Source organism: Silurus meridionalis, chromosome 18 (assembly GCF_014805685.1).
Source record: "Silurus meridionalis isolate SWU-2019-XX chromosome 18, ASM1480568v1, whole genome shotgun sequence".
Classification (NCBI taxonomy): Eukaryota; Metazoa; Chordata; class Actinopteri; order Siluriformes; family Siluridae; genus Silurus; species Silurus meridionalis.
This window is the reverse complement of record NC_060901.1, coordinates 18,918,081-18,945,732: the sequence shown is the minus strand read 5'-3', so window position 1 is coordinate 18,945,732 and position 27,652 is coordinate 18,918,081. Positions and strand designations below refer to the sequence as shown.

The 27,652-nt window shown below is 41.0% G+C and overlaps 1 protein-coding gene across 1 annotated transcript in view; it reads right to left on the bottom strand.

Moving 5' to 3' along the window:
* lrp6 (low density lipoprotein receptor-related protein 6) overlaps nucleotides 1-27,652 on the bottom strand; it is a 36,685-nt gene that overhangs the window by 6,399 nt on the left and 2,634 nt on the right. Inside the window, exons 2-15 of the mRNA XM_046873273.1 lie at nucleotides 26,809-27,208; nucleotides 13,866-14,063; nucleotides 13,459-13,655; nucleotides 11,866-12,000; nucleotides 10,506-10,902; nucleotides 9,722-9,893; nucleotides 6,152-6,368; nucleotides 5,685-5,974; nucleotides 4,715-4,941; nucleotides 4,361-4,545; nucleotides 3,229-3,555; nucleotides 1,582-1,784; nucleotides 1,192-1,403; nucleotides 472-662 (exon numbers count right to left, since the gene is read on the bottom strand). Of these exons, the coding sequence (XP_046729229.1) occupies nucleotides 472-662; nucleotides 1,192-1,403; nucleotides 1,582-1,784; nucleotides 3,229-3,555; nucleotides 4,361-4,545; nucleotides 4,715-4,941; nucleotides 5,685-5,974; nucleotides 6,152-6,368; nucleotides 9,722-9,893; nucleotides 10,506-10,902; nucleotides 11,866-12,000; nucleotides 13,459-13,655; nucleotides 13,866-14,063; nucleotides 26,809-27,208 (3,351 nt within the window). The remainder of the gene's footprint in view (nucleotides 1-471; nucleotides 663-1,191; nucleotides 1,404-1,581; nucleotides 1,785-3,228; nucleotides 3,556-4,360; nucleotides 4,546-4,714; nucleotides 4,942-5,684; nucleotides 5,975-6,151; nucleotides 6,369-9,721; nucleotides 9,894-10,505; nucleotides 10,903-11,865; nucleotides 12,001-13,458; nucleotides 13,656-13,865; nucleotides 14,064-26,808; nucleotides 27,209-27,652) is intronic.

Genomic DNA, 27,652 nt, shown 5'->3' with positions numbered 1-27,652 from the left:
TTATTCTGTGACAAAATTCTTTACAAATTAAATCTGTTGGACACCGTGCTGCAGGACAATCAATATTTTGGGCAATTTGCTGAAACTTGACAATTATGTGAATACTTGTTTAGCTTTTAATTTTGCAATAAAGTGTGTACAAGGTTTGGCAGTATACATCTGGATGACATTTGTTAAATCAAATGTTACATCATGGGACACAAAGCAGTCAAGCACTCGAAATAGTCATTATTCTTTGTGCGAGAGTAGAAAAGTGATTTTATGAGCAAATCCTGAACAAAATACAAAAGATGAAGCAACCTGCATTGGGAAAAGTTTCATTTGGAAATGAATGTGTTTATGTGCTTCCTGGTCTGGTTATTAAAGTGACATCTGGTCTTTTGTGTCAAATTTGGCATCAAGAGAGATCACAAATACACAACAGTGTATAACAGATAGAAGAATTGCACCCAACGGTTTTCAAAACCTCACCAGATAGATCGCTGCTTTCGATGCGACGCAGGTCCATGTCGGCCCAGAAGAGTTTGCCCAGCTCGTTGTCGATAGCGAGGGCGACAGGTTTGCTCAGGCCGCTAAAGAACAGAACCTCTCGCTCAGTGCCGTCCAGAGCTGCTCGCTCGATCTTAGGAGAGCGATCCTGCAGGTTGGTAAAGTACATGTACCTTCAAGGGAACAGAGAACATCATGTTAGGACACCACTGCTAACACCTCAAACTCTGAATCCATGCTGTCTAAATCCCTGTCTGTAAGAAAAGTTTAAAACCACTACCAGGCAGTTAAAGCTATAAACATGAGCATGAGAAATTTCTTTACAAGCAACATATGCGGCTTAGGATTACTACTCTAACCCATTTAAACGAAGGGCATTCTAAAAGACAGTTCTAGACAAACCAGAGGATGTTTTCCTGTAAATGTTTCCTCTTTCTGGGCCATAGCAGATTTTATTGCAACCTCAACATGACCTTAAAACATCAGAAAAAAGCCCTGAAAGCGGAGTTCAGGCACAGTTCACTGCACAGCTTAATAGGGGCAGCAAAAAGACACGAGAGATTCTTTACCCCAATAAATAACACAGATGTGCATTTAATTTTAATTTAAATGATATATGCAACTGTGAGCACTGGAATGGAACACGGACTGAGAATAAAATAATACACAACTTTTTTTGCCTGAGAGAAAACACTCGCTCACCCTCTCTCGGGGTTAACCACAATGGCACGGGGCTTGTCATGCTCTCCACGGAGCACCACTCCAACACGCGAGCCGTCAAGGCGTGTTACGTTAATTACGTTGGTCACCTCGCTGGTCCAGTAGATGAAGCGGCTGTAGATTTCGATGCTCAGGTCAAATGGTTGCAAGCCCAGATTGTGGCCCCCCAATGAGTTGGACACCACGGTCATACTCTGAAGACACAGGCATTAAACATTTATAATACAGTAAAACGCCGTCAATGCAACTGATACACTGCACGAATTCTGTGTAAAGAAGGTTGAATATAAGCAAGATAACTCAACAAGAACAGAACCACACATTGCAATGGAAGCTAGCAGCCGTCTGCAGGGCAGTGGTTGTGTGTGCTACCTGATTGCCGTCCTCCTGCGCACGACGAATGAAGTTCTGCTTCGAGTCGATCCAGTACAGCTGCTTGTCGAGTGGGTCGTAGTCGATGGCTCGAACGTTGCGTAGGCTGTGAATGGGTAGGATGATGTCAGGGCTCTGCTGCTCGTCCATTACCATGCGATTAATAGCTGACTTCTGGCTAAACAGTAGGAAAGACGTGGGTGCTGAAAAAGGCAGAAAAGAAAGGAGAGAAACTGTTTTAAAAAAAAAAAAAAAAAAAACCCAACAAACTTTTAAAACCACCTCAATTGTCTACTCCAAAAATGAGATTTATGAGACCCCAGCTTAATCTGAAACAGGACCTCACTCATTTACCTATGACCATCTGGGTCACCGTGGTACTTGTTACAACACACAAACCTCCCATACAATATACAAGTGTGTACGATGTGCCTCCTGAGCCTCCCCCGAGTGAGCCTCCGTGTGAGCCTGCAGTGTTTTTACTCCGTCAGACACGGCAAGAAAGCCGAGGACGGCTTACACCAGGCTTTGGTTTCTTGCGGCTTGCCAACTTGGCAGTAGCTTAGGCGACCGATTGAGCTTTTTAAGCTCCGCACAAGCCTGCATCTGAAAGTTCTCCCTCTCAGAAAGGCCTCACTCAGCTCCAGGGCTACACACTACACCATAACTCCCCATAACCTGAGCCCATCCAAACCTCATGCAGCCTCGCACAGCCGTCAAGATCAGCAAGAGACGTATCAACTGAAGCCCGAGAGCCGTAAAACCCGTGGATGCAGAAAATGAGTCGTGAGGTGTGCAAACCATTTGGATTTTTGAACAGTAGATTTGGTATGGAAATGCACACAGTGGATCAAGTATTCTGTCTGTACATAAAGTACTCACAATGGTGGTTTTAGACAACTATGCTCATGTGTTAAACAGGGAGCATAGGTTTTCTGAAAGTGGGCTGCAGAGGGTGGGGCTCCCTGGGGCCTGCAAATGCATAGCTACAAGGTCTGTGATTTTTCTCTGTTACAGTAGTAGAACTCACACACACCACACTAATAGTGTGTATATAAGAATATTTTGGGGTTCAATTACCAAAGTTAACCCATACATAAAAATGGAAAGTTCAAAAATAGAATGCAGAATAGTTCCAAAATTATTCGAAATATGGAAATAAATTGACACTAAAGGAGCTGTGGAATTTATCTTGCAGTTAAAAAGGGTCCTTGGCCACAGAGGAAAAAAAAAGTCTGCAGAATACTGACCTCCATAAAGCACATTGTGGGAGCCTTATTTCACTCTGGCTTGTATTTATAATGGGAATTGTGTGTAGAACAGAGAAAATGCCTGCTTCTATAAATATAAACCTTGTACAATGCATGCATGGCAAAGAAAGAACTGGCCGACCAGAACTACACTTTTGGTTTTGTCTCATTCATATATATATATATATATATATATATATATATATATATATATATATATATATATATATATATATATATATATACACACACACACACACACACACACACACACACACACACACACATCCAGACTATCCAGACTAAATAATTACTAAAAAACAACATCCCTTCTTTTTGTAAGCATGGTTAAAATAAAAATTTAGTGTGTGTGTGTGTGTGTGTGTGTGTAGCTCACCGCTGCAGGTTTTGTTGTCATCATTAAGTGAGTAATGTGCTGGGCAGCCACACACATAACTGCTGACAGGCACGGCCAGGCACAGGTGTGAGCAGTGCCCGTTGGTTGAGGCGCAGGCGTTCCAGCCTCCTTGACGTGACGAATGAAACACCAGGATGTCCATGACGTAATCCAGATGTCCCTGGATGAGTGTGCGGTTCTGCCCACTGGTTTTGTTAGCACGCTCGATGCTGCGCAGGCTCCAGTCTGTCCAGTAAATGTAGTCTTGGTATTGCGTGAGACCGAAAGGGTGGGGCAGGTCATCTGCGATCACCTCACGCTCGAGACCTTACAGAGAAGCCATGTACAAAAGTAATTTTTTTACTGAGGGTCTGATTTGTACAAAACAGACAAAGAACATGTACCTACTGTTTCTCTACACACTATTAATTAGGGGTGTAATGGTACACAAAATTTACAGTTTGTACTTTCTCGTTTTTAAGTCACAGTTTGGCTCAATTTCCTTACGGTCAGGAAATTGCTTGTCGTATTTTTTTTTTTTTATTAACGCAGTTTATTGTTAACATTTTTGACCAATAATTTAACAGTTTATATTTTTAAAAACAAGTTTTAATTAAATGCCTGCTTGGTTAAATAATATATAAAATAAAATTTCAAAATATAATAAATTAGAATAAGTCAAATTAATACACTTTGTTAACTTGATTAAACTGAGTAATCAGTTAAATTGGCAGATTTTCATGAATGTGCAAAATAAATCTTATTTCCGGTACGGAGTGGGTAGCCACAGTGACTCTCGTCTCTAGTTTCTTTTTATACCCCTGCCATTGTTGTGTATGTATTTAAGTTATTATTAATAATAATAATATTAATATTAAAAAAGTGATAGGCAGAAACGATCTAAACAAACTAGAGGTCTGTCACTTAATACGTTCCTGTTGGAACTCAGATTTTAACTTTAAGTTCCGCACCTCAAAAGGATTGCATTCGAACCGAAAGCCCTTTCCCAAAAAACTTTGGTACGGATACATTACCGTTAAACCCCGTACTATAAACAACAATTGTAATTGGATTTTAGACACTAGCAGAGAAACCAAACAAAGATTTAAGCTGATATAAACATGGCTCTTACCGAGCATGTTGGAAGATTCAATAAGCGTGGTGTCCAGGTCGGTCCAGTAGAGGCGCCTCTCAGCGTAGTCAATGGTGAGCCCATTGGCACGACCCACATTGGGTACTAAAGTGATCCGTCCAGTCCCATCCATGGCTGCGCGATCAATCTTGGGTCTCCCACCCCACTCAGTCCAGTACATGAACCTAGAGAAAAGATTGTATGAGATCTTACCTGTTTGTATTTATAAATAAGCCTGTATATATATATATATATATATATATATATATATATATATATATATATATATATATATATATATATAAAAAAAAAATACTTTATTTCAGCTGCACAATAGGAAAATGTCTGCTTTACCCTTCAGCAGGGTCCAGTGCAAGAGCTCGTGGACTGTCCAGGTCTTTCCACACCAGGACCTGCCTGTGCTGGCCGTCCAGCTTTGCCACCTCAATGCGATTAGTGCCAGTATCTGCCCAGTACAGGTTCTTGCCCAGCCAGTCCACAGCCATGCCTTCTGGGTAATCAAGACCAAACTCAACCACGTGCTCCAGGGCACTGCCATTCATGAATGCTCGGCTGATAGTCTATGTAGCGTGAGACACAGCATTAATGAATTAGGGCACCAAAAATTATTTGCATCAATATTTAATGATGTAATTTTTAACATCATTCAAGATTTTTCATCATCAAGTCATCGATTTTTCACTTTGGTGTAGAGGACTTCTACATTATAACTACAACATTATACCCCAATATGCCCAATGCCATTCAACCATCTGCTGATGGCAGTTTCAGTTGGAATCACCCATTGCATGGGCTTTATCCCAAAGAGTAGCAGTGCTTTAATCATTAGATCTATATCCTATTTCTTCATTGGAATTTCACATTGCTATGACAATAAAAGCCTGGGAGATATCTATCTATATCTATATCTATCTCTATTATATATATATATATATAAAATATAAACTACCAGACAGTAAAATCCGGTTACAGAACAGCACAAATCTGAGTGTCCCCAAAATAAATCTATGCTAAAATGACACTACTCTACACCAGCACCCAAATGTACACAATGTACCCAATTCAAAAAAAAAAAATTCGGGAGTGAAAGAAACTAGGAGAGACTGAGAATGAGCAAGAGAGAGATAGAGCACAGACAGCATAACACACAAGAGAGGATAGAAAAGAAAAAACAAGCTATCAATTATTTCCAAACTGGCATCTCTGGGGAGCCCATTACTGAGCCAAGCTGTAGACAGCCAGCCAGCCAAGAAGAATAGGCAGGTATATACACCAATGTGTGTGTACTATTTCTTCTCCTCACCTTTAGCGTGATGTCGGTCCAGTAGATGCGGTTGTCGGTCACGTCAAAGTCGAGCGCTGATGCCTCCTTGACACCAGTGAGCGGAATGGCAACGTTATTGTTGTTGGTTTCGAGGGAAATGCGGCGAATGTCAGTGTGACGTGAGAAGAGCAAAAAGGCTTCCGGGACGATGCACGTGCTCATGTCGCCCATGAGCTCCAGGCCGATGGGACATGCGCACGCCACACCCTGTGGCTTGTACAGGCACAGGTGACTGCAACCACCGTTGTTCTCCGCACACGGGTTCGTCCCTAAGAACAAGTACACGTATAAGAGAGTGAGTACTGATTTTTGGGAACATTCAAAACATTCCTTACTGTTTTTTTTTTTTATTACAAACCAGAGTAAAGCTCAAACAATACGTTAGAAGAGTGCATGTGAGTACGCTTTTACACTGGACAAGCAGCGCTGTTAGAAGTCTCGCTCACCTAAAGCCTGGTGAACGTAGGTAGCCTTCAGCCCCATGAGGTCAGGCAGCTGGTCGATGATCACTTCGCGATCGGCGGTGCGTTTGTGCACACGCTCGATGCTGCGCCTTTGCCAGTCTGTCCAGTAAACGTAGTCGCCCAGGAGGGTGAAGCCGAATATGTGCGGAAGTTTGTCCTCGACCAAAATCCTGCGACCAGTTCCATCCATATTCATCATCTGAGAAAGGAAAGTGTAAGTTTTAATTAAAATGAATACATTAATGTGTGTGTGGATTCAATCGGAAGCTGAGTTGTGGTTGTTTGTGGCATGAAGAGAAAAGCTCTGTGGAAATCGCTAACAACCATTGTAATTAGCAACAACTGGACAAATAAGCAGCTGTGCACATGGACACCAGATTCCCTCTGTTCTGACTAGCACAAGTGCGCACACACAGAGAGAGAGAGAGAGAGAGAGAGAGAGAGAGAGAGAGAGAGAGAGAGAGAGAGAGAGAGAGAGAGAGAGAGAACAACAGAGCATGACATCTAAGTTTGCTTTTAAAGAAGTGCTTTTACTTCTCTAGAATTCCTGTCTCTATCTACCTTTTGTCCTCTAATCCAAACAAATATCCCCAAAAAATATCTCCTTGTTTTCTTTAAGGCAAACAAGGAGAACGAGACTACACATTCCAGAGCTGACTTTAGAAACTGACGCAACAGCTTTCTATTTCCTTCCACAAATCCAACACAATAAGGACTTCTCATATCAAACTGTTAATTCTTTTTTTTTTTTTACAAAAACATTGGCCTATAGGACAGAAATCATCTTTGTGGCTTCTGTGGGGATCGCAGTCGTTCTCGCCACACGCCAGTCACAATGCCAGAATCCCTGGCCTCAGAAACGCTACACTTCAGCATCCTCGGCCACAGAAGAAAAAGAAAAGAAAAAGAAATCTGCTTTTGTTTTCTTGCTTAAAAAGTCATATACAGCCAGTATATTCAGATTGGTTAAAACAATCCGAAAAATTCTAATCTAGCGAACAGATACAAAAGTAAAATCCTGACCGAGTGAGCCAGCTGGCTTTATATTTTCTACTTTCTCCCTCTACTAATGTGCATATAAAATGGAGTTTCCATCCTTAGTTTGAAGGCATCAGCCAAAAGGTCTCCAGTGGTTTGGGAGTTGTGACCACAGTGTGGTGTTGGTTTCAGATTCTAGGGCTATTCTAAATAGTGCAGACCGCAGATGGAGTAGAGGCCGCAATCGGAACCAGATGTGGGCTGCAGCCACAAAAAACTCCGCCTTTTCGAGCAAAGACGTGCTAGCCTGCATTTCTTCTTTCCTTCTCACCCATACCCCCACCTTCCTTCAAATACACTAACCCTTTCAAACCTTAAAGCAGGTACAAAAAGCCACGGTTTGCTGTGCGTCAGTGACATGCTATGACCCCCGCTTTAACGCTGTAATCTAATCAATTCGATGCTTGAAAGAAAACTCTAGAATCAGCATTACGGCAGCTCTGGCAATAGAGATACAGAATTTTAGAAAAATCTGGTGCGTCACCATCAGCGTAAAGGCGATCAAGGATTTTTTTATCCAGAGTACTGCAGGTTTCTGTTTAATTATTTAAATGATTTGCCTCGATGTTCAGTCCATTTAACTACACACGGAGCACTGCGTTTCCCCACAGCCCATTATTATTGACGCACCATCGCTAAACTCTGGACCGCTCTAGGGGCGCATTTATAAATGAAAAGGAAATGGGAAAACAGATATTGCGCACAACCTGACCTCTGGACAGGTAAACAGAAGACGCTACAGAATAAAAAAATGGAGGAACGGAGAGGAAACGGCGAGGAGAATTTAATTTCATACTAAAACAAAAAGAAAACACCAAACATTTTTTTTTATTATTAATTTTAAACTAAGGTGCTACTTTATGTTTGTGCCTTAAAAAGTGTTTGAAAGTTATCTATTTTTTCCATGTTATCCTGCACTGTATTACAAGATATTAAAAGATAACACTTTTTAAGGCACAAACATAAAGCAGCACCTTACACATATGGGAACAGCCTGAGCAGTCTGGCAAATCTCCATTTTGTCTGCTGCCAACATGTTGACACCTCACAGCGTGCCAAAACTTTTACTATCGGATATCCAAGCAGCAGGAGGTCTGTGATGTGGAGCTGGAAGGTGTAAGGTTAGAGGATTTTGACTTCACTGCTTGAGGGCAGGAGAATTGTGCCATCTCGAACTGACGAACGTGAACAGAAACTAATCATTCCGATTAGTTTGGATTGGCATGATCAAAACCGGCTTCGTGCTGGGTCGTGGCAACCTACAGCACTACAAGCTGCACTTCATTATTACAGGCTCCGGGCGAATGGCTTGGGTTTGTAATTCAAGGAGCCGGGGCTGTTTTTCTGACGGTGTACATTTACAGGCTTCCCATTAACCATGTGAAATAACTCGGCTGAAATTCATGTGGCCAGGCACAGGGAAGCTATAGCAAAAACCTTGCCAAGCTTAAAATTGCCCTCTCTGTAGCAGCAGGGCTGTTCAAATCAAGGAGAAACTCTGCAATCCAAACTCAAAGCTTTGCCGTCTAGGCTGGATCTAGGCCGCAAATTATTCTAAACTAATGCACAATAGAAATGCCTAGCTCTGTGTGTGACTGCGTCAGCCTCCTGGTGCTGGCTCATCGTGCTGTTAGAGTTGTGACAAAGCCAGCAGCAGAGTTCCGAGCAAAGGGTTAGAACTGCTGTAGCAGGGCAGAAGAAATACCCCTTGCTGCACCAAAACACATCGTCTGCTTCATCAATAACGTTACGCACCCATTCACCATCTCTAATCAGATAATGCAAGCGATAGTTCACAATTTACTGACTATGTGCATCATAAATAACCTAACATGTTGCACTGTCCACAAATATTTTGTAAATATAACTTTTATGGAAAACTACCCAGAATAACAGCCACTAGTGGTAAAAATGGGAAAAACCTGCCATTAAAGATCATTTTTGTGGCTCATCCAATGCTAAAAAATATGGGAGGGAAAAAAATAAAACATGGAACATATTTGTGATTGGTGGGTTGTAATGTCAGTCAAATGACTTAATACGATGATTTAATGTAATTGAGAGGCTTCCCATGTCTCTTCAGCCTTTCGTATCTGTGTTAGCAGTAGGAAGGCTTTAAGACTAATTAAAATAATATATTAGGCTAATATTTCAGGCTACACTAGAAACATACAAGATTTCTTTTTACCGATTGTAAAAGTGCAAAGCAGGTTAAGTTCACACAGGTTAAGTGCAAAACAAATCTATCAACTCAATTCAATGCCAATAAAATATAATATTTATATAATATTAAAAATATTAAAAAGTATTATAAAAATATTATTATTAAAAAAATAAATAAAAAAAAAAAATTATTATTATTAAAAATATTAAAAGTGTGTTATCCATTAATCCACAGGATGTTCATGAGCACCAAATTTGCTTGTATCAAATGTCTGCACATTCAGCTTCAGGTCTATTACAATGAAATCAGTGTGCTTTATTGCTCTATTCACAAGTACAGCTACAGCTCACCTCTATTTTGTCAGTCTTAGCATCTCCCCAGTAAATCTTCCTCTCTGCATAGTCGAGCGCTAGGCCATTGGGCCAGCCCAGGGATGTGTTCACCATCACAACTCGCTCGGTTCCATCCAGAGTAGCACGCTCGATCTTCGGGATCTCACCCCAGTCGGTCCAGTACATGTATCTATAGTAAATAAGAGACACTGATATTAGTGAAGGTACCATATTAACTCCATTCATCAAAATTCTAATTTACTCTGGGGATTATAATTTAATAATTTTAGGAAGAAAAATAATCAGTTTAGGTCAATTAAAAGAAAAAAGGAGACAGTTAGAGAAATTAGAAAGCAGTGCTGGGACTAGTTAGATCACTCACTACCAAGATTTCGATCTGAAATCGCATACAGTATACATTGCACGTGCACACGCGCACACACTGTTCTCTACAATATAGCTAGCCATCATGACCCGGTGCACTATGCAGCCATGGATACTGTTGCTCAGCAACAGAGAGATGAAAGCCAGAATAAGAGAGAAAGATAGAGGAGTTCATAAACGATTTCCACACTCAATATACAAGACTCTAACAGGTGTAAAGTTGCTCTTAAGTGAAGTTACTCTGTGATATAACCTAATAGAAAAGTACTATGTGTAAACAGGTTCCTAAATGTTAACACACACACACACACACACACACACACACACACACACACACACACACACACACACACACACACACACACACAGTTTTATTCTCAATTAAACAGAACATGCTCTTTTAAATAAAAACACACACCCTGAGACAGGATCCAGGACGATCGCTCTAGGCTCGTCCAGTTCCTCGGAAATCAGGATCTTCCTCATGGTACCGTTAAGCCGTGTCACTTCAATGCGGTCAGTGCCTGTGTCGGTCCAGTAAAGGTTGCGTGCAATCCAGTCAACAGCAATGCCATCTGGGTGATTCACTTGCGAGGTGACGAGCAGCTGTGCATCACTGCCATCCAACCGAGAGCGGCGAATTGCATGCACTTCATCATCTGTCCAATACACGTGGCCGTCTACGGGGTCATAGTCGATGGCGATGGCATGTCGGATATCCTCCGCGTGTAAAACGATGTCGGTGAAGTCCGGCGTGTCGAGAGAGATGCGCCGGAGGTCTGTGCGCCGTGCAAGGAGAAGCAGCTTCGTGGCTCCTGGAAGAAGACAAGTACTATTAAACATACTGTCAAACATTCACCTGACCACCACACCCATGCAAATCACCTACAAACTTATATAATGAAGATATGTAAGAATCAAACCATGCTCCCGCATGCCTTTCTCCTATACACAAAGCCAGCTCCAGGAAGACATGTTACGGATGGAATGGAGGAACTCCAGCTTCCTGCAAAAAGCCCTGATCTTCATCATCACCCTTTACTAATTGACAATTTCAGGTATCTTCACAGCCACCCAAAGTACTCGGTGGTATGCCAGAGCTGTGATTTGAAAGCCAATACTTTCTACATTTCAAAAAAACAATCACCAAAATTCCAGCCCCAAAAAATAGAATTGCACACAAATTAATCATTTGCTCTCATAAAGCAAGTCAAAGTGTAAATAATTTGTCCCAACTATTTGGGAAAACCCCTGGAAGCATGTGACCATCATCTTGTGTTGAACCGAGCTGAGAAACAGATCCCATATGACTATAAGATTGTGGAGAGACAAAAAAAAGAGTGAAATGCATTGTGCAGAAAGATGGCATAAGGAAGGACTTCATGATCCATGTTAATTAAAATGCTTTATTCCGAAATCTATAAAAAAAAAAAATATTTTCGTTCACTGCCGGAAATGTATGTGTATATAAATGAAGGTATAACTATACAGTGAGAGTAAACATGACCACCACTGTTAGATTGGCAAGCCTTCAAAGAACTGTGTTGCTATGGCGACTACAGGTCGGCTACACCATGCACCTCCAGGTTCATGCATTAACCACAAGGACTGTTTGAGAGACCAACAGTCTCGGCAAGAACAGCACACACTTAATAATGAGGATGCAGACGTCTAGCTGAGGACTGCAACTTCTCATAGACCAGTTTATAAATCATGTGATGTGTATGAATTTGTAATGCAATAATGCCAAATGGGTGTGTATTTGGAAGGTTTCTCACCATCTCGGCAGGTCTTGTTGCCTTCCAGCAGCTGCACACCGGTGGGACAGGCGCACTGGTAGAACGGCTTGACCGGCGAAAGCAGGCACAGGTGCGAACAGCCACCATTTTTCACAGAACAAGGACTCCTCACTTCTGTGGGACAAAACCAAAAATCAAATACAGAAACATTTAATGTTAATTTATTTAATACCATGTTGAGCATAAACACAGATTTAATAGATTCTCCAAACTGTTAGCACAAGGTTGGAGGCACACAATTGTATAGGACGTCTTTGGATGCTGTATCATAACATTTTCCCTTCACATAAACTAGGAGACCCAAAACTGTTCCAACATGACAATTCCCCTCTGCATAAAGCCAGCTCCATGAAGATATGCTTTACATGGGTTAGAGTGGAAGATATCCTGCTATAGAGCTCTGACCTCAACCCTAATGAACACCATTGGGCTGAATCAGAAAGCTGACCCAGGCCTCGTCACCTCACCAACATCCATACCTGACTTAACTAACACCCTTGTGGCTAAAAGATATTATAAGGACAAACGGGAAGTAAATGTGGAATGTGATTTCCAAAAAATATACAAATCTCACGTGTCCATAAAACACAAAAAGCTGTATTTTAATAAAAAAACATCACAAGCACACCATACATTTCCCTTCAAAAATAGTGAGTAACGTTTAAAAATGTAAAAGTAATAGGTGAATGAAATGAAACAACAGTGTATTTGAGACTATTTAAGCCTGGTCACTGGTAATCCATAATTGATGTGAAAATCTATACCATGTGTTTAATCTAGGGGCTAGAGCCACCTGTAAGAAACTGCATCAAATTCCTTTAGGACCAGCTGGATTAGTAAGAACCTAAGAAACGGGAAAAGTGTTTTCCAAAAAAGGCTAGCATTGTTTATTTGCATAAAAGAGGGCCACTCTGTTCAACACTGGAGCTTTATAAGTGTTTGAGAGAAACCTGCTTCTGTAAACCCAATTAGTTACAAACAAATGCAGCTGTCTTACAAATTCCAGTCCCTTTTTGTTCACAAATTTATAAAACAGTGAACTGTTGGATCGTTTGAAACACCCTCAGAGAATTTTCGAATAATGCAGAAATTCACACTGGCAATAAAATAATTATGTTGAGCGAAATAATGGAAACAATTTGCAACGGATTCCTCATAAGGCGTATGTGGCACCTGGGAACGAACACAAACCCAAACACACACAGAGAGAAAGTGGCTCTGACGAGTGCTATGAGCATGTGCCTGGCTTTTCTCTCAGCCATGAGAAATTCTCTGCATTCAATCCAAACAGGGCTTCCATTGTGCAGTCATGGCACACAGAGGCATAAAGGTAACCGTGCCATAATCATCTCTGCAGAGTTGTATTACCAAACAGTCCAGGAAGCCTTTGTGTATTGTTCCACAAAACACCGCTGAAGACACACCACACGCTATAGTGAGCCTTGGCCATAGAGACCATTCTTTGTGCTGCATTACACTCCTTTAATAAACAGCACTGAATGCTTAATTCCATTAATGTGTACAGGAAGCCCGCAAATGCTGCTTGATGTGTAAAGAATGTTAACATCTTACCGGTGAGCTGTCTCTTTTGGCTGAAAACGTGAATGTCCATAGGCGAAAAGATGTTCAAGTGGATCTCATGGCGCTCCTCCCCTGTCTGCTTCTGACATGAGTGTATAGAGTGTGTGTTCCAGTCTGTCCAGAAAAGTGTCTCTTCATACAACGTTAGGGCGAAGGGGTGTGGTAGAGCACCCTTCACTACGGTCTCTCTAAGAAAGACCAAGCATGACACAATTGGACATCTCATTCAAAACACCATGTGACTCAGAACCAAGGAAAACATCAAAAATGTGAAAAAAAAAAAAAATGCTTAGAAAATTAATTTCTCCTCCATAGTGGATTAAAAATGGACTTTCAAAGAAATGAATGACCAAAAACCAAAAACATTCATGAACATCATCCAGGATCACATGACTTACCTCCCTGTGCCATCCAGATTCGAGCGATGAATAAAGTTGTATTTGGCATCAGCCCAGTAAAGCTTCTGTTGGCTGTAGTCCAACGTGAGCCCATTTGGCCAGTAGATCTCAGTTTCGATGATCACGGCTCGATTTGTGCCATCCATACCTGCCCTCTCAATCTTAGGGATCTCTCCCCAGTCTGTCCAGTACATGTACCTAAAGGAATGAAAGGGATGATTTAGTTTAAAATTACCACTTTGTGTTGCACCTGGCAGCCTGCGGCACATCCTGGCAGTGAGAACAACCTGTTATTATCCTCACCTCTATGATGACCCTGCTTCTCATCTGACTGTAGCCCACCTTCTGGTCTCACTGCATCTCCTCACCTCTCATAAGTGTGATTAGTAGGGATTTCTTTGTCTTTTTTCAGCCTTATATATTTGAGTGGGACACTTTATTTCCTACTCATTAATTAATTGCACCTCTATGTAGATAATCTCCAAAATTATGCTCTTGTAGCACATTATTAGAACAGTAAACACGCTGGTTGTTCAGAAAAAGCACATACGGGTGTGACAATCAGGTGTCCACATGCTTTTAGCTATAGAAATTGACTATATATCTAAACGAGAGAAATTAATTGTTGAAATTGTGTAACAGGTTGTGATCACTAGTGTATATGGTATGGCCAAACGTATTGTGGAACCCAACTTTTCCACTCATGTGGTTCTTCCACAAACCGTTACCACCAACTTGGAGGCACCCAACTGTATAGAATGTATATAGAAAATATAAATATATGCATTACATGTTTTGAAGTGACAGATCTTGCATGGCTTGCTATAGAGCTCTGACCTCTACTCTACTGAACTACCCGATTTCATATCCCTGCCGCTGAATCAGCACAAATCTCCACAAATCTAGTGGAGCAACATGTCAGAGGGTTATTGTGAGAAGAAATGTGGACTAAATGAGGAACAAGATGTTTAAAAAGTACATCTTATGCTCCGGTGTCCACAAGCTGCATGTGTGTAAAGGATCAGAAGCAGGCTATACCCCCCACACACACACACACACACACACACTCCTCCTTGAGCAATGGGTTTAAAATAACACAAGCTCAAAATAGTAAAGGTTCAGATGTAAAGTTAGGATGCCAAAGATTTCTAATGCTGAGTGCTTCATCGCATAACAACCGAACCAAATGTTGATCTTAAGTGTGCAAGAAACAAAACAGTCCAGAAACAAGCAACATGCTGCATTGGACAGCCAGTGTGTTACCGCTACACAACTGCAGATCACACAAACATCCTTCTGTCTGTGTGACTTTCTCAAGGGTAATGCACTAACCATAATTCAACATCATGGCCACATGGGAACACTCGACCTTTCACCTTTAACAATGTGGGGTGACCCAATATACATGGTTGTGGTCATGTAGCTGTTATGGGTGGGGGGTTGTTATGCAATGATGTAGATGATGAGAAAAGGGATTTTACTACCTGACAGGGAACAAAATACTCAAAGATGGCCCAAGATTTATTTATATTAAATATTATTTTATTACACAAACTTTGTATATGGATGCACATACGGTCAATCAGTTTAATGGACACACAATGGGTCACTTAAATTGGTGGAGCTTCAAGAAAAAAAGAGAGGATTCAAGGAGAATAAAAGTTGGCCAAAAATTTGTGGAATCCTAAGATTTGTTCCTTTTATTTCAACATCCCATTCCACATTTAGTCCCTATAATAACCTCCACCTTTTCTGGGAAGATGTTCCACCTGACTTGTGGGTATTAGTAATGTCAGATACTGATGTAGGTGAGGAGGCCTAAGGTGTAGTTAGCCATCCAATCAATACCATATTAGGTGTTATAGCTCTATATTATATCATGAGATCTTTCAATGCATGTAAAGCAGATCTGGTTTGGTTCTCCTTGGTCACATGAAGGAAAACTTGTCAATCTGCATCAATTCACAACCTGACCTGATGCACCTTCAACCAAAACAAAATGCGAGTTACATGTAATTCATAAGGTGTTCATGACGCACAAATGCCACTGTCCGATCGCTCAAAGCTCATAAGTTGATAGGAGATAAAAGCTAAGACCCGCATCACACAAATATGCTGCCGCAATTACATTGCAATGCCAATTTTCTACCAGAGAGGATGAAATTCCTCTCCTTGCATGCCCAGAGGGAGGAGGAAAACACTTCGATGTGCAAGTCTGCTCTAGCAGGTTGGCGCAAAGCCATGGGATCCGCACTACACATGTATATTTAGGGCAGTAGACAGTTCCTGCGCAACTGGGAGTTGTAAACAAACTGACACAAAGCAGTAAAAAGGTTATTAAGAGTTCAAATAACATCGGTTACGCCAAGTTCTTCATCACCTCCCTGAACACAAACCTAGCAAAAACATTCCATTAGATTTAAAAACACTAACAGGACAAATTCTGCTGGATCTTGGACAGCTGGAGTTGGCTGAACGTCGGGAACTAAAGGCTAGGACGGAGCTGTGAGGACTCACGGTAAAATCATGAAGAATTCTAATATTTACTTTTGCACAACAAAAGACAAGAGTTTGGTTTTTCATGCTAGACACACACCTTACACTGGAATTTACTCACAGCAGCGCATCTATTCAAACTAGTTCACTGCAAAAATATCAAGGTCCACATTATCCAGACACATTAATTAGTACGAGGATAATGTCACCCCTGGTTTTAACGTCAACAAATTAAATCACAAATGTGGTTATACTCGATAACTCTACTTTTCGCTTCAGACCAGATGGCCGGGTTCTTGCATTTATTTTTTTTTGCCATTCTACATTTGTTTTCAGGCATGAATGCAGACAGACACCATCTTACGCATGGTCCGTTTCGATAGTTTTGATCATGTGGTCCGCTAAAGGAATGTATAAACATGATATCAGATGCCAATAGGTTACGAACAGCAGCTGGGTGTGTACAAGACGAAAGGATCAGGTGGGAAAGAATTGTGCTCGGGGCGTTTTTAAATCGACATCCGTTGATTTGAGGCACGAATCATGACATTCACAACAAAAGTACATTTTATCGCAGATAGTCTGTCTGCCTAACTTCGCTATGCATGAACTCGTCAGACATCCCCGTTCGCATTGTTTTGCCCCTGGCATGGCAGCTAGTAGACACTGGTTTGAAAACTTCAGATGTATAAAAGATATGCAAGCAAGTATGTGCTCATGGAGCACATTATGTGCACACATACACATTGTGAAATTTAGTGTATTTGCACCCATACACTGTAACAGGTGTTAGACAGCACTAAAAGCAACACTAGAGTCAATACATCAAAATTAACTAAATTATTAACCAGACGCTTTGTTCCTGCTGATCTGGTGTGAACCCTTTCTATAAGTCAAATGGTAAAATGCTTGTGATGGACATTTACTAACCATCATCGTCTTGGATTACTGGGACAAATAAATACACACTGAACCACACTTACAGCAATAACCAGTGCAGTCCTCTAACAATCGAATCAGACAGGGGACAGAGGAGTGTTCATGTGTGAGGACTGAACCTTTTTGCATGGGTAGGAACATGGACTGGCCACTAAATAGACAAGAAACACTTTTAGTGACCAGGAAGGAGAAACATGCCACAAATGTCATCGCTCTTGATAAAACAACATATCTGGAATTCTTAGAATTTCTGCACTGCTTTTACTCGATCACTACACTATTTAGACGTGGGAGTTTGCATGTGGGAGATTGGACTTAACAACGTGGCATGTGTTTAAATGATTTTTTTCTTTTTTTTTTTTTTGGCAGAAAGCACAACATTGCAGTGGCACTCATTTGGTAATTACGAGATCACTGACAGGACTGTGTGTTGAAGTGTCACCCAATGGGGGGGGGGGGATATATGAGAGTCTACGGACAATCAAAGTCGCTTCGAAACGAATGTGGACTTGCTGTATACTTGAAGGGACAATGCATTTGTGTGCTATCAGCTTAGAATGTATTGCAGGTTAGCCTGTAACAGGGAACTGAAATGTAGTTTAAAAAAAATCTAATTAATAGTTAGGGGGTTTTTTTTTGTTTTGTTTTTTTACAGGAAATTGTCCACCCCTTTGCAGCCCAACAATTCTAATGATCACTGTACATACACTATATGGCAAAAAGTATTTGGACACCTGACTTTTTTCAGCATATGCGGTTCTTCACCAAAACATTAGCACAAAGTTGATGCGCTACAATGCAATTTAATTTTACTTGAATTAAGACCCCAATCCTACTTTAACCTGTATACAAAGCCAGCTCCTTGAAGATGCTTTACATGGCTTGAATAAGAAGATCTCCTGCTAGAGATCTAAACACTATTGAACCACTTTGGGGTGTATAGGAACACTGCATCTCAGACCTCCTTTCTTCGCCTACATCAGTACCTGACTTTACTAACACCCTTGTGGCTGAATGAGCACAAATCTCCACAAGCACACTCCAAAACCTAGTGGAATATCTTCCCAGAATGAACCATGGGAAATAAACATTGAATGGGGAGTTTAGAGGGGGGAAAAAACTGTTCCGTTTTAAGTAACTTGATGTGAACAACTGATTGAATGCAGACTTATAGAGGACAAGTCGCTGTCACACTGTAGTGCATAGAGCGGCAGTGATTTCTACCCAACAAACAGAAATCATGCTCTCTTGCTTGTTAAAGAAAAGTAGCTAAGTACAGTATTTGCACGCGGAGCTATGCTAATTGTGCAAAAGTTTGAGTGTGTGCATGAGTGAGTGAGCATGCATGCAAGAGTAAGTGAAAGTAGGAAAAGGCCACAGTGTGTATGAGTAAGTAAACGCAGGGAGCCAAGCTCCAGGCCAGCTCCTCCAGCAGAGGATCAAACGGGTGGCACACGTGTGAACCAGACACCCGCTGAGAGCCATTAACACACACACACACACAGAGCAATGAGATGGTGTGTTTGCTTTCTTTCACCCTTCCTCTCTTTCTCTCTCTCACAATATGTGGTGTGTGTTTGTGTGTGTAAAATATGCCATAAGCTAGATAAAAAAAATAAAACTTTGGGTAAACACCATGGAAGAGGGAAAGTGGAGTTTTGGGTGTTTAATAAATAAGTACACAAACAATGATGATTGTATGTATTCAAGTATGCAAGCAATCACAGTCCCTGTCTATCTTTATGTGGAGGATGAAGACCTACATCTTTCTGAAACACTAACACTTTCCAAGTTTGCTTTGTTAAAGAAAGAAAAAAAACTGAGTTGTAGGCTGATTTATCTTAAATTGTAATCTAGGGTACCAGTGTAGATTTATTCATTGATAGAGACTCAAAGCACTTTTGTACTTCGCTCTGGACAGGGACGGTATTATATTCTAGTAAGTATGTAAGCAAGCATGCACTGTACCTTAAGTAATTATAAGCAAGTATTCTAGTAAGCATTTATTATATGTAACAATGTAAGCAAGTATGTACTGCATGTATGTATATAAGCATATACTGTATGAAATATGTATGTAAGTAAGTAAGTATGAGGGCCACTCTATTAAATAATAAGTGATACAGTAAAGAGGGACATAAAAGCAGATTATAGCCGTGCCACCCTGCAGGCAGGAGGAACAGCAGCAACACCACCCGCTTTGTATAAAAAACGTCCTTGAAACATTAACCCCTGCCGTGATTTTTAACCCACAGTGTTTACATCAACACTACTACCTGTGTTATCAGATTCCACAGGCAGTCATACATATACCACACTATTATACAACCTTATCACATTTCTGAACGCTCAGATTTTAACCCATTAGTCAGTCAAGTTATAAACGTACTGCATGAACCCGATATCCGTCCGTTTTTTTTTCTTCAACAACAGCGTATGTGCATGATCAACCAGAGAAACAAGTTTGAAGCTAAATACTCTACTCAGATCCAATTACTGACAACTTTAAGAAGGGGGCATAGCCAGACACCATGTACATAACATGCATTGTGCTTATGTAGTTACGTGAGCAGGTTACCGTATTTTCCGGACTATAAGCCGCTACTTTTTTCCCCACACTTTGAACCCCGCGGCTTAAACAACGAAGCGGCTAATTTATGGATTTTTCCTGGGTTTTTCCCGGTTTCACAAACTTCATGCCAAAAAACTGAACCCCATAACATTAGACCAATGAAATTGCCGAACGGGTTCAGGTGAACCAATGAAATTCTTTATATTAAATCTCGCTCCCACTAATTTGAGCCACACCACATCATAAATATGGATGATGTTCCTCTGACCTTTGAACTGCCGCTCACTCGGACTGTCTACAGGAAATGCGAATCATTCGTCACGCTGAAAACACCCGGGCATGAAAAAAATGCACTTCACCTGTGTTCTGAGCTGCACAGCATCAGGAGAAAAGCTTCACCGATGGTGATTTTTAAACACACGACGATGCCAAAAGATAAACTCTCGAGAGAAATAGTTGTGAAAGGAAGGAGGAAGACAGTGAACAATTACTTTTTTGGTAGGCTACTGTTTATATACAAGTCGTGTAACAGACACTGTCTTTCGTTAAAGCCTGTGTAAAGTTCATTAGTTACAGTGTAGACACCTGTGGCTTATAGACAGGTGCGGAGTATTTATGTTCAAAATGCAAATCTTTGTAAAATTCAGTGGGTGCAGCTTATATTTGGGTGCTTTAATAGTCCGGAAATTACGGTAATAAGGATTGTACACTATACAAAACAGGTGAAACATCATCCTGCAGTATGTCGGTCCACACACATTTCAATTATCCAACCTGATAGATGATCCGATTCTTAATCCCTAGGTTTTATTAAATGATGATCGCACCCTTTGCATGTATAACAGCTTCAACTCTTCTGGAAAGGCTTTCCACAAGGTTTAAGAGTGTGTTAATGGGAATTTCTGACCATTCTTCCAGAAGCGCATTTGTGAGGTCAGACACTGATGTTTTGGACAAGAAGGCGTGGATCACAGTCTCCGCTTTAATTCATCCCAAAGGTGTTCCAAGAGGTCAGGTCAGGACTCTGAATGTTCCTCCACACCAAACTCACTCATCCATGTCTTTATGGACCTTGCTTTCTGCACTGGTGCGCAGTCATGTTGGAACAAAGTTGGGAGCATGAAATTGTCCAAAATGTCTTAGTATGTTGAAGCATCTTTTCTCTGGAACTAAGGGGCCGAGCCCAACTCCTAAAAAACATCCCAACATTATATTCCCCCCTCTACCAAGCTTTACACTTGGCACAATAGAGTCAGACAAGTACCGTTCTTCCTGACACCCACCAAACCCAGACTCGTCCATCGTGTTGCCAAACAGTGAAGCGTGATTAGTCACTCCAGAAAACACGTCTCCACTGGTCTGGAGTCCAGTCGCGGCGTGCTTTGCACCACTGCATCCGATGCTTTGAATTGCACTTGGTGATGTAAAGCTCGGATGCAGCTGCTCGACCATTGTAAGCCATTCAATGAAGCTCTCTACACAAATGTTCTTGAGCTAATCTGAAGGCCACATGAAGTTTGGAGGTCTATAGCTATTGACTCTGAACAAAGTTGTTGACCACTGTGCACTATGTGTCTGAGCATCCGCTAACCCGCTCTGTGGTTTTACATGGCTTCCACTTATTATAATACCACTAACAGTTGACTGTGGAATATTTAGTAGAGAGGAAATTTCACAACTGGACTTATTGCACAGGTGGCATCCTATCACAGTACCACGGTGGAATTCACTGAGCTCCCAAGAGCGACGCATTGTTTCACAAATGTTTGTAGAAGCAGTCTGCAAACCCAGGTGGTTGATTTTATACACCCATAACCATTAAAGCAACTGGAACACCTGAATTAAATGATTTCGATGGGCGAGTAAATACTTTTGGCAATATAGTGTACGTAACAATCTATTAAACCAGTTTTATTAAATGAATCGATTTGTACTACAAGTAGCTACTTTAATTTACTTTGCTTCCAACCATATAGTCAAAATGAAAGCCATCCATCCACACACTAACTGATCATCTGACAGCAAGTGGATTGGAGTGAATGCTGTTTGGGTTACACTGTTCACAGAGTGAGCAGCTATGTTGATTTGACATCGTTGAGTACGGAACAGGTATTTAAGAAAAACTACCTGAAACAGAACCTGAATCAAAAGATACACCATCACGGGTAAAAATCTTGAGACATTTTTTATTTAATAGCAAAGTGGATTGTAGCACAAAAGGGCAAAAGCTGGACTAAAGGAACGGCACCGATCTGCAATGAACAACAGCTGGCAGAACAACAATAGAGCTTTGTGAGGAACACGCAAGCAATAAAACTGGTATTCTGAAAAACAAAAACCAGGAGGAACCAGGATTTACAATGTCACGAATAAATTCATGAATAAATAAACAAAGAAGATTTCATTTAAAGGGATTTTTACTACAATGAGCCACAAGCTGAAGTGTGTGTGCGGGCGCGTGTGCATATATGTCACATGACCCAAAACTGCACCATTTCTTCTTTTATTCGACAGCAAGTGCAATGGTATGAGAAGCCATGTTGATTTAATGTTACTTGCTGAAGTCTGGGGGTTGAGGACATCACACATCCTGGGCTCTTAAGCGTTTTCTTTCTTGCCCCCCCCCCACAATCTGTAGGTTGAAAATTACGCCCTTTGAAGGAACGCAGTGTTAAACACTACTACCGAGCTATGACATCAGTTCATCCTTGAGTCACTGGCTTTGCACATGCTCGTCAACCCCACACTACTGAAAAGACAGCAAACACCGAGCCTTGAAGAAAACCCTTAATGAAGCTTTTACTAGGCCAGGGAGTGCTGTAAGGGTCAGACGTTTAACCACTGGTTTATGACTGAGATGGTGATATCCAAAACTTCTCAATGCTGTTTTTATTTATTTGGAGTAAAACACCATAACCCAAAACTTCACAAACAGATACACGAGATTCTTATGACCACCCAAGTGTAGTTTGTCTAAGTTTTTCCAAATGTTTATAAATCTTGTCTCAGAGAAAAACAACACACCTTATTTACAGCACAAACTCAATAGCTCATCTCCTCTGGGATCGGGGGGGAAGGGGGAAGATAAAGGGATCAGGGAGGGGAGAGAGAAGAGAGAGATGGAGGTAAAAGATAAAGAAAGAGTGCGGTGAGATAAGGCGTGCGTGTGTGTGTGTGTGTGTGTGTGTGTGTGTGTGTGTGTGTGTGTGTTTGGGGGGGGACGACTATTACTGCATACGTGTTGGCTTTCAAGTTGGTATACAGTCAAATCCCACCTCTGGACATTCAACTGTTTCCTGTGAAAGTGTTCTTTTCCCTCCAGAACTAATCTTCAAACTGGTTTTGGACTGAAATTGCAACAAATTAACAACAGTGACAACTAACCAAAGCAAGTAGCTCAGCAACAAGTTAGACAACTAGTGTTAGTGACAACACAAACAGTGATTGGAGATTTAACCAAATCTGTATATTAACAGATCTGAAGCAAATAAACTAATATAAACAGTATGTAAATAAAAGAAAGAATTGGGACACCTGACTTTGCCATATGGACATATATAGTTCTTCAAACTGTTCACAAAAAAAGTCAGAGGCACACAATTGTATAGGATGTCTCTGGAATCATGAAATTTGGCCCCTTCGCTTGAGCAGGTTTGTGAGATAGAAGTGACTCCAAAATAGTTGCCAGGAATGAGGAGTGACCAGTGAAGATTTAAAGAGGCACCAGGTTCATCCTAAAACTGACTGTTATCTCGCAAAATGTTTGACAAACAGGTTAGCGCTACATGGGTGTCAATGTGGGATGTGTTTTTTACAGACCATGGTGGAAGTCATGATCTGTATAAACACACACACCACAAGCCACACTATATCGACAGAACACCTCAGTATAAAATTGGTATGTGCTTTTTGAATTCCATATTATGTTTTTTGCACTTTATAATATGTTCCACTAGAGTTCTGTGAAGATTTATAGAGCTTTATAGAGCTGGAGAAGCACCATCAAGCTTAAATAGGTTTGGGTCTCCTAGTTCAAGTAAAGGGAACATTTTTACACTACCGCATCAAAAATAATCCCATACAATTGTGCTTTCCAACTTTTGCTAACAGTTTGCGGAAGAATCTCCTAAGTGTGAGAAAGTCAGGTGTCCCAAAACTTTTGTCCATATCTGACTTCAGATGAACCCAATGCACACCACTCCAGTCAATTTACAACCATTTCAAACAAACACCCATATTTATTAATATTAATAAAACCGCAGTGAAAAAGGTTGCTCCTAAGCCCGGTGGACCTATGCTTTGAGCATGAGGTGGTTATTTTCAATCTGTAACACCACCCCCTTCCTGGGCCCCCGAACCAGAATGGCCAGAGTAATGGCTTGTGCTTTTGTTTAAAGTGTTCCCTTTCACGCATGCACAAACACCGCGGCTTCGATTCAAATCCAACTAATGAATAGATTAATGGTGAAGAGAACCTTTTATCTGCATCCGTGCAAATTTAAATGCAAATGCACCTCTTGCTTTGGAGATGGGAAAATGAGAGGAAAGTGAAGGGGTGGACACACACATGCATAATGATGTAACAGAGTCTGTGATTTTATCAATGGACGCCATCCAGCTCTCATCTTCCACTTAATCTGCGAGATTCAATATACAGCAAAAAACAGCCTATTCTTGCATAGGGCAGGTGGTATGTCCAAAAGTATCAGGACAGCCAGCCTTTTTTTTTTAACCCATATGTAGTTCTCTAAACTGTTACCACAAAGTCAAGAGCATATGACTGTATATTAAATGTATTAGATGCAATGGCAATGCATTTTCCTTTCATTTAAAACCAGGAGACCCAAATCTGTTCCAGCAAGAAAATGCCATTTTGCACAAAGCCATATCCAAGGAGATATGGTTTACATGTTTTGGGGTGAAAGATCGTGGTCTGCTATAGAGTTATAAACCCTCCTAAACACCTTTGGAACGCTGACTGCATCCCAGGGATGGGGAGCTCCCCACATCGGTAAATGACTTTACGAACACTGAATGACTGAATGAGCACAAATCTACATAAATATAGTGGAATATATTCCCAGGAGAGTGAAATTGAATTATAAACACAAATGGGGAGTAAAGGTGGAATAGAATGTTCAAAAAGCTCAGGTGTCACAAATGTGTTCATATAGTATGTATTTGTAAAAGTAAGACTGCTATGTACATCCTACACACGTGTGTTTGGAGCACTGCTCATGCACAACCTCAGAAATTCGGAAATGTTGCATCGTACGTATTAATGTTCTAAAGGCCTATTTCGTGTGTCCTGGCTTTTCGAATATAAATACTTTGTATGTAAGCTCAGATTCTTAGGAATTATGACAACAATCACAACAGCAGAAACTTTGAAAGAACGACAGTTTTGAGGGGAAGGTGGAACTAAACGGTGTGCATGAAAACCCCAAACATAGCAGTAGCTTTTAAATCATCCGGATGTAGATCAGATACGCAGGTGAGTGTGCGAACAATGGCGCTGCTTCTTCAAAGTCATGCATCAAGTATAAACTGGCATTTGGAAGCAACAGAGCAGCATTTTGGTCGAATTCTGTGTCTGTGTGTGGTGGGGGAGGTCTGAGAGGACCACTAGACAGCAGTGTCATGTTACCCATCAGGCTTTTGTTCTGCCGTGGGGGGTGGAGTGGTAAGGAAAACACTCGGATTACACCCACACTTATCCGGTTCCCGAGGTTTGCAGACCTACTCACAGCACAGGTAAATCAGAAGCAGCTGGTTTAATGAGACACTAGTTATAAAAAAAAAACAACTTATTTTCTACCTAATAAATAAACAACCAAAAAAAAAAACTAATTTAGCACCTTCAAGTTAAAACACATACATGAACACTGATTTTAACATATTTTATACTCTGAAGTACAGCATTCATTATAAAATACCCAATATGGACAAAGGTTTGTAGACACCTGAGCATAAGATTGATATGTGCTTTTAGAACAACCTGTTCCACATTTACTCCTAATTTACTGTAATAAGAAGCTCTACTATTCTGTAAAGATGTTCCACTAGATTTGTGAAGATTTGTGCCACAAAAGTTAAGTAAGTAAAAAAGTCAGGCACTGAATATAGGTGAGGTGAAGAGGCCAGTGTTCCGATTCATCCCAAAGGTGTTCAATAGGGTTGAGGTCAGAGCTCTATAGCAGACCTACTAAAAAACTTTTAAACCATGCAACTCAACTCAACAGCTCGCTTTGTGCATCAGGACACTGTCGAGCTAAAACAGGTTTGAGTATCCTTGATCAAGTGAAGGAAAGATTTCATGCTAGCACATCCAAAGACATCCTATACAAGCTAACTTTGCAGTATCAGTTTGGGAAAGAACCACGTTCAGCTGGAACAAAGCCCACGCTACTTCCTCTAGAAAATTCACTTCCTCATTATCTAGAATTTGAAGGAGGCTACAAAAATAAAGAAAACTCTGTAAGACAGTTCTCATAAAAAAAAAAAAAAAACATAGCCCCCACTAGAATTAAAGTAAACTATTTATCCTATTTTTCCAACAACAAAAAAAAGCTTTTAAAATAGTACCATTTTCTCTTTTATTTATTTATTAACAGTTTTCCACAAGGAATTCCACAGGAACACTGAGTGCCTTTGGACATTCCCTGTATCCCAGGGGTATTAAAATGCAGTTGTACACATGTAAACTCTTTTTAAATGTAAGCTACCACCTGACAAGACAAAACATGCAAAGAGTTCAGCTAGAACCTCGTTCTAAACGCTCAGGACACTCCGTAGTCACACGCATGCACATCTTTCATCGTAAACCAATTCGAACAAAACGTCTAGAATTACCTCAGACTTTAAATCGATATAATCTCGAAGACAATCAGAGCAGCAGCATGACTGCAATAAAAATGCGATAGGTTCCCCACTCACCCTCTGCCCGGATCCAGAGCGATCGCTCTCGGCTGGTCCAGGTCCTGCCAGAACAAAACTTTCCTGAGTGAACCGTTGAGCTCGGCTACCTCGATGCGGTTTGTTTCCGAGTCTGTCCAGTAAAGTTTACTACCCAACCAGTCACATGCCAGACCGTCGGGCGAAGCCAGACCCGACACCACCGTGGTCTGGGAGCTGGAGCTCGAGCCGTTAAAGGTGGCCCGCTTAATGGCCTCCTCGCTCACATCGCTCCAGTAAATCAGACTTCTGCTGAAAACAAAGTCCACGGCTGCAGCATCCTCCAAGCCGCTTATCACCACCGTGGCGTTGGCGCTGGGACCTTTGGCGGCGTCCACCAATCGCAAGTCGCGTCTGTTGGCGTACAGGAGGAGAGGCACGGCTGCAGAAAACGACACGACAGTATGATTACACACTGAACTACCATCACACATCCAATTTTTCTTCAGCAATCAGAAAACACAAAACAGCTCATGACTTGACACTTAGATATACACTATATGAGTAAATCTTTGTGGACGCCTTAGCATTGTATGCACTTTTTGCACATCATAATTTATCGCCCATTTGTTGTTCTGCAGTCAGCGTTCCAATTTATCCTAAAGGAGTTGAACTGAATTCATAGCTCTATAGCAGGAATGCTTCCACTCTAACCCATGTAATAAATAAATTGAGCATTGGGAAAAAAATGTCATGCCACTGCATCCAAAAATATCCTATACAACTGTGTGCGTTTATAAGATTGGTCTAACAGTTTGTGGAAGAACCCACATGAGATGGAAAAGTCAAGTGTCCAAAAAGATTTGTCCATATAGTGTATGTTGAC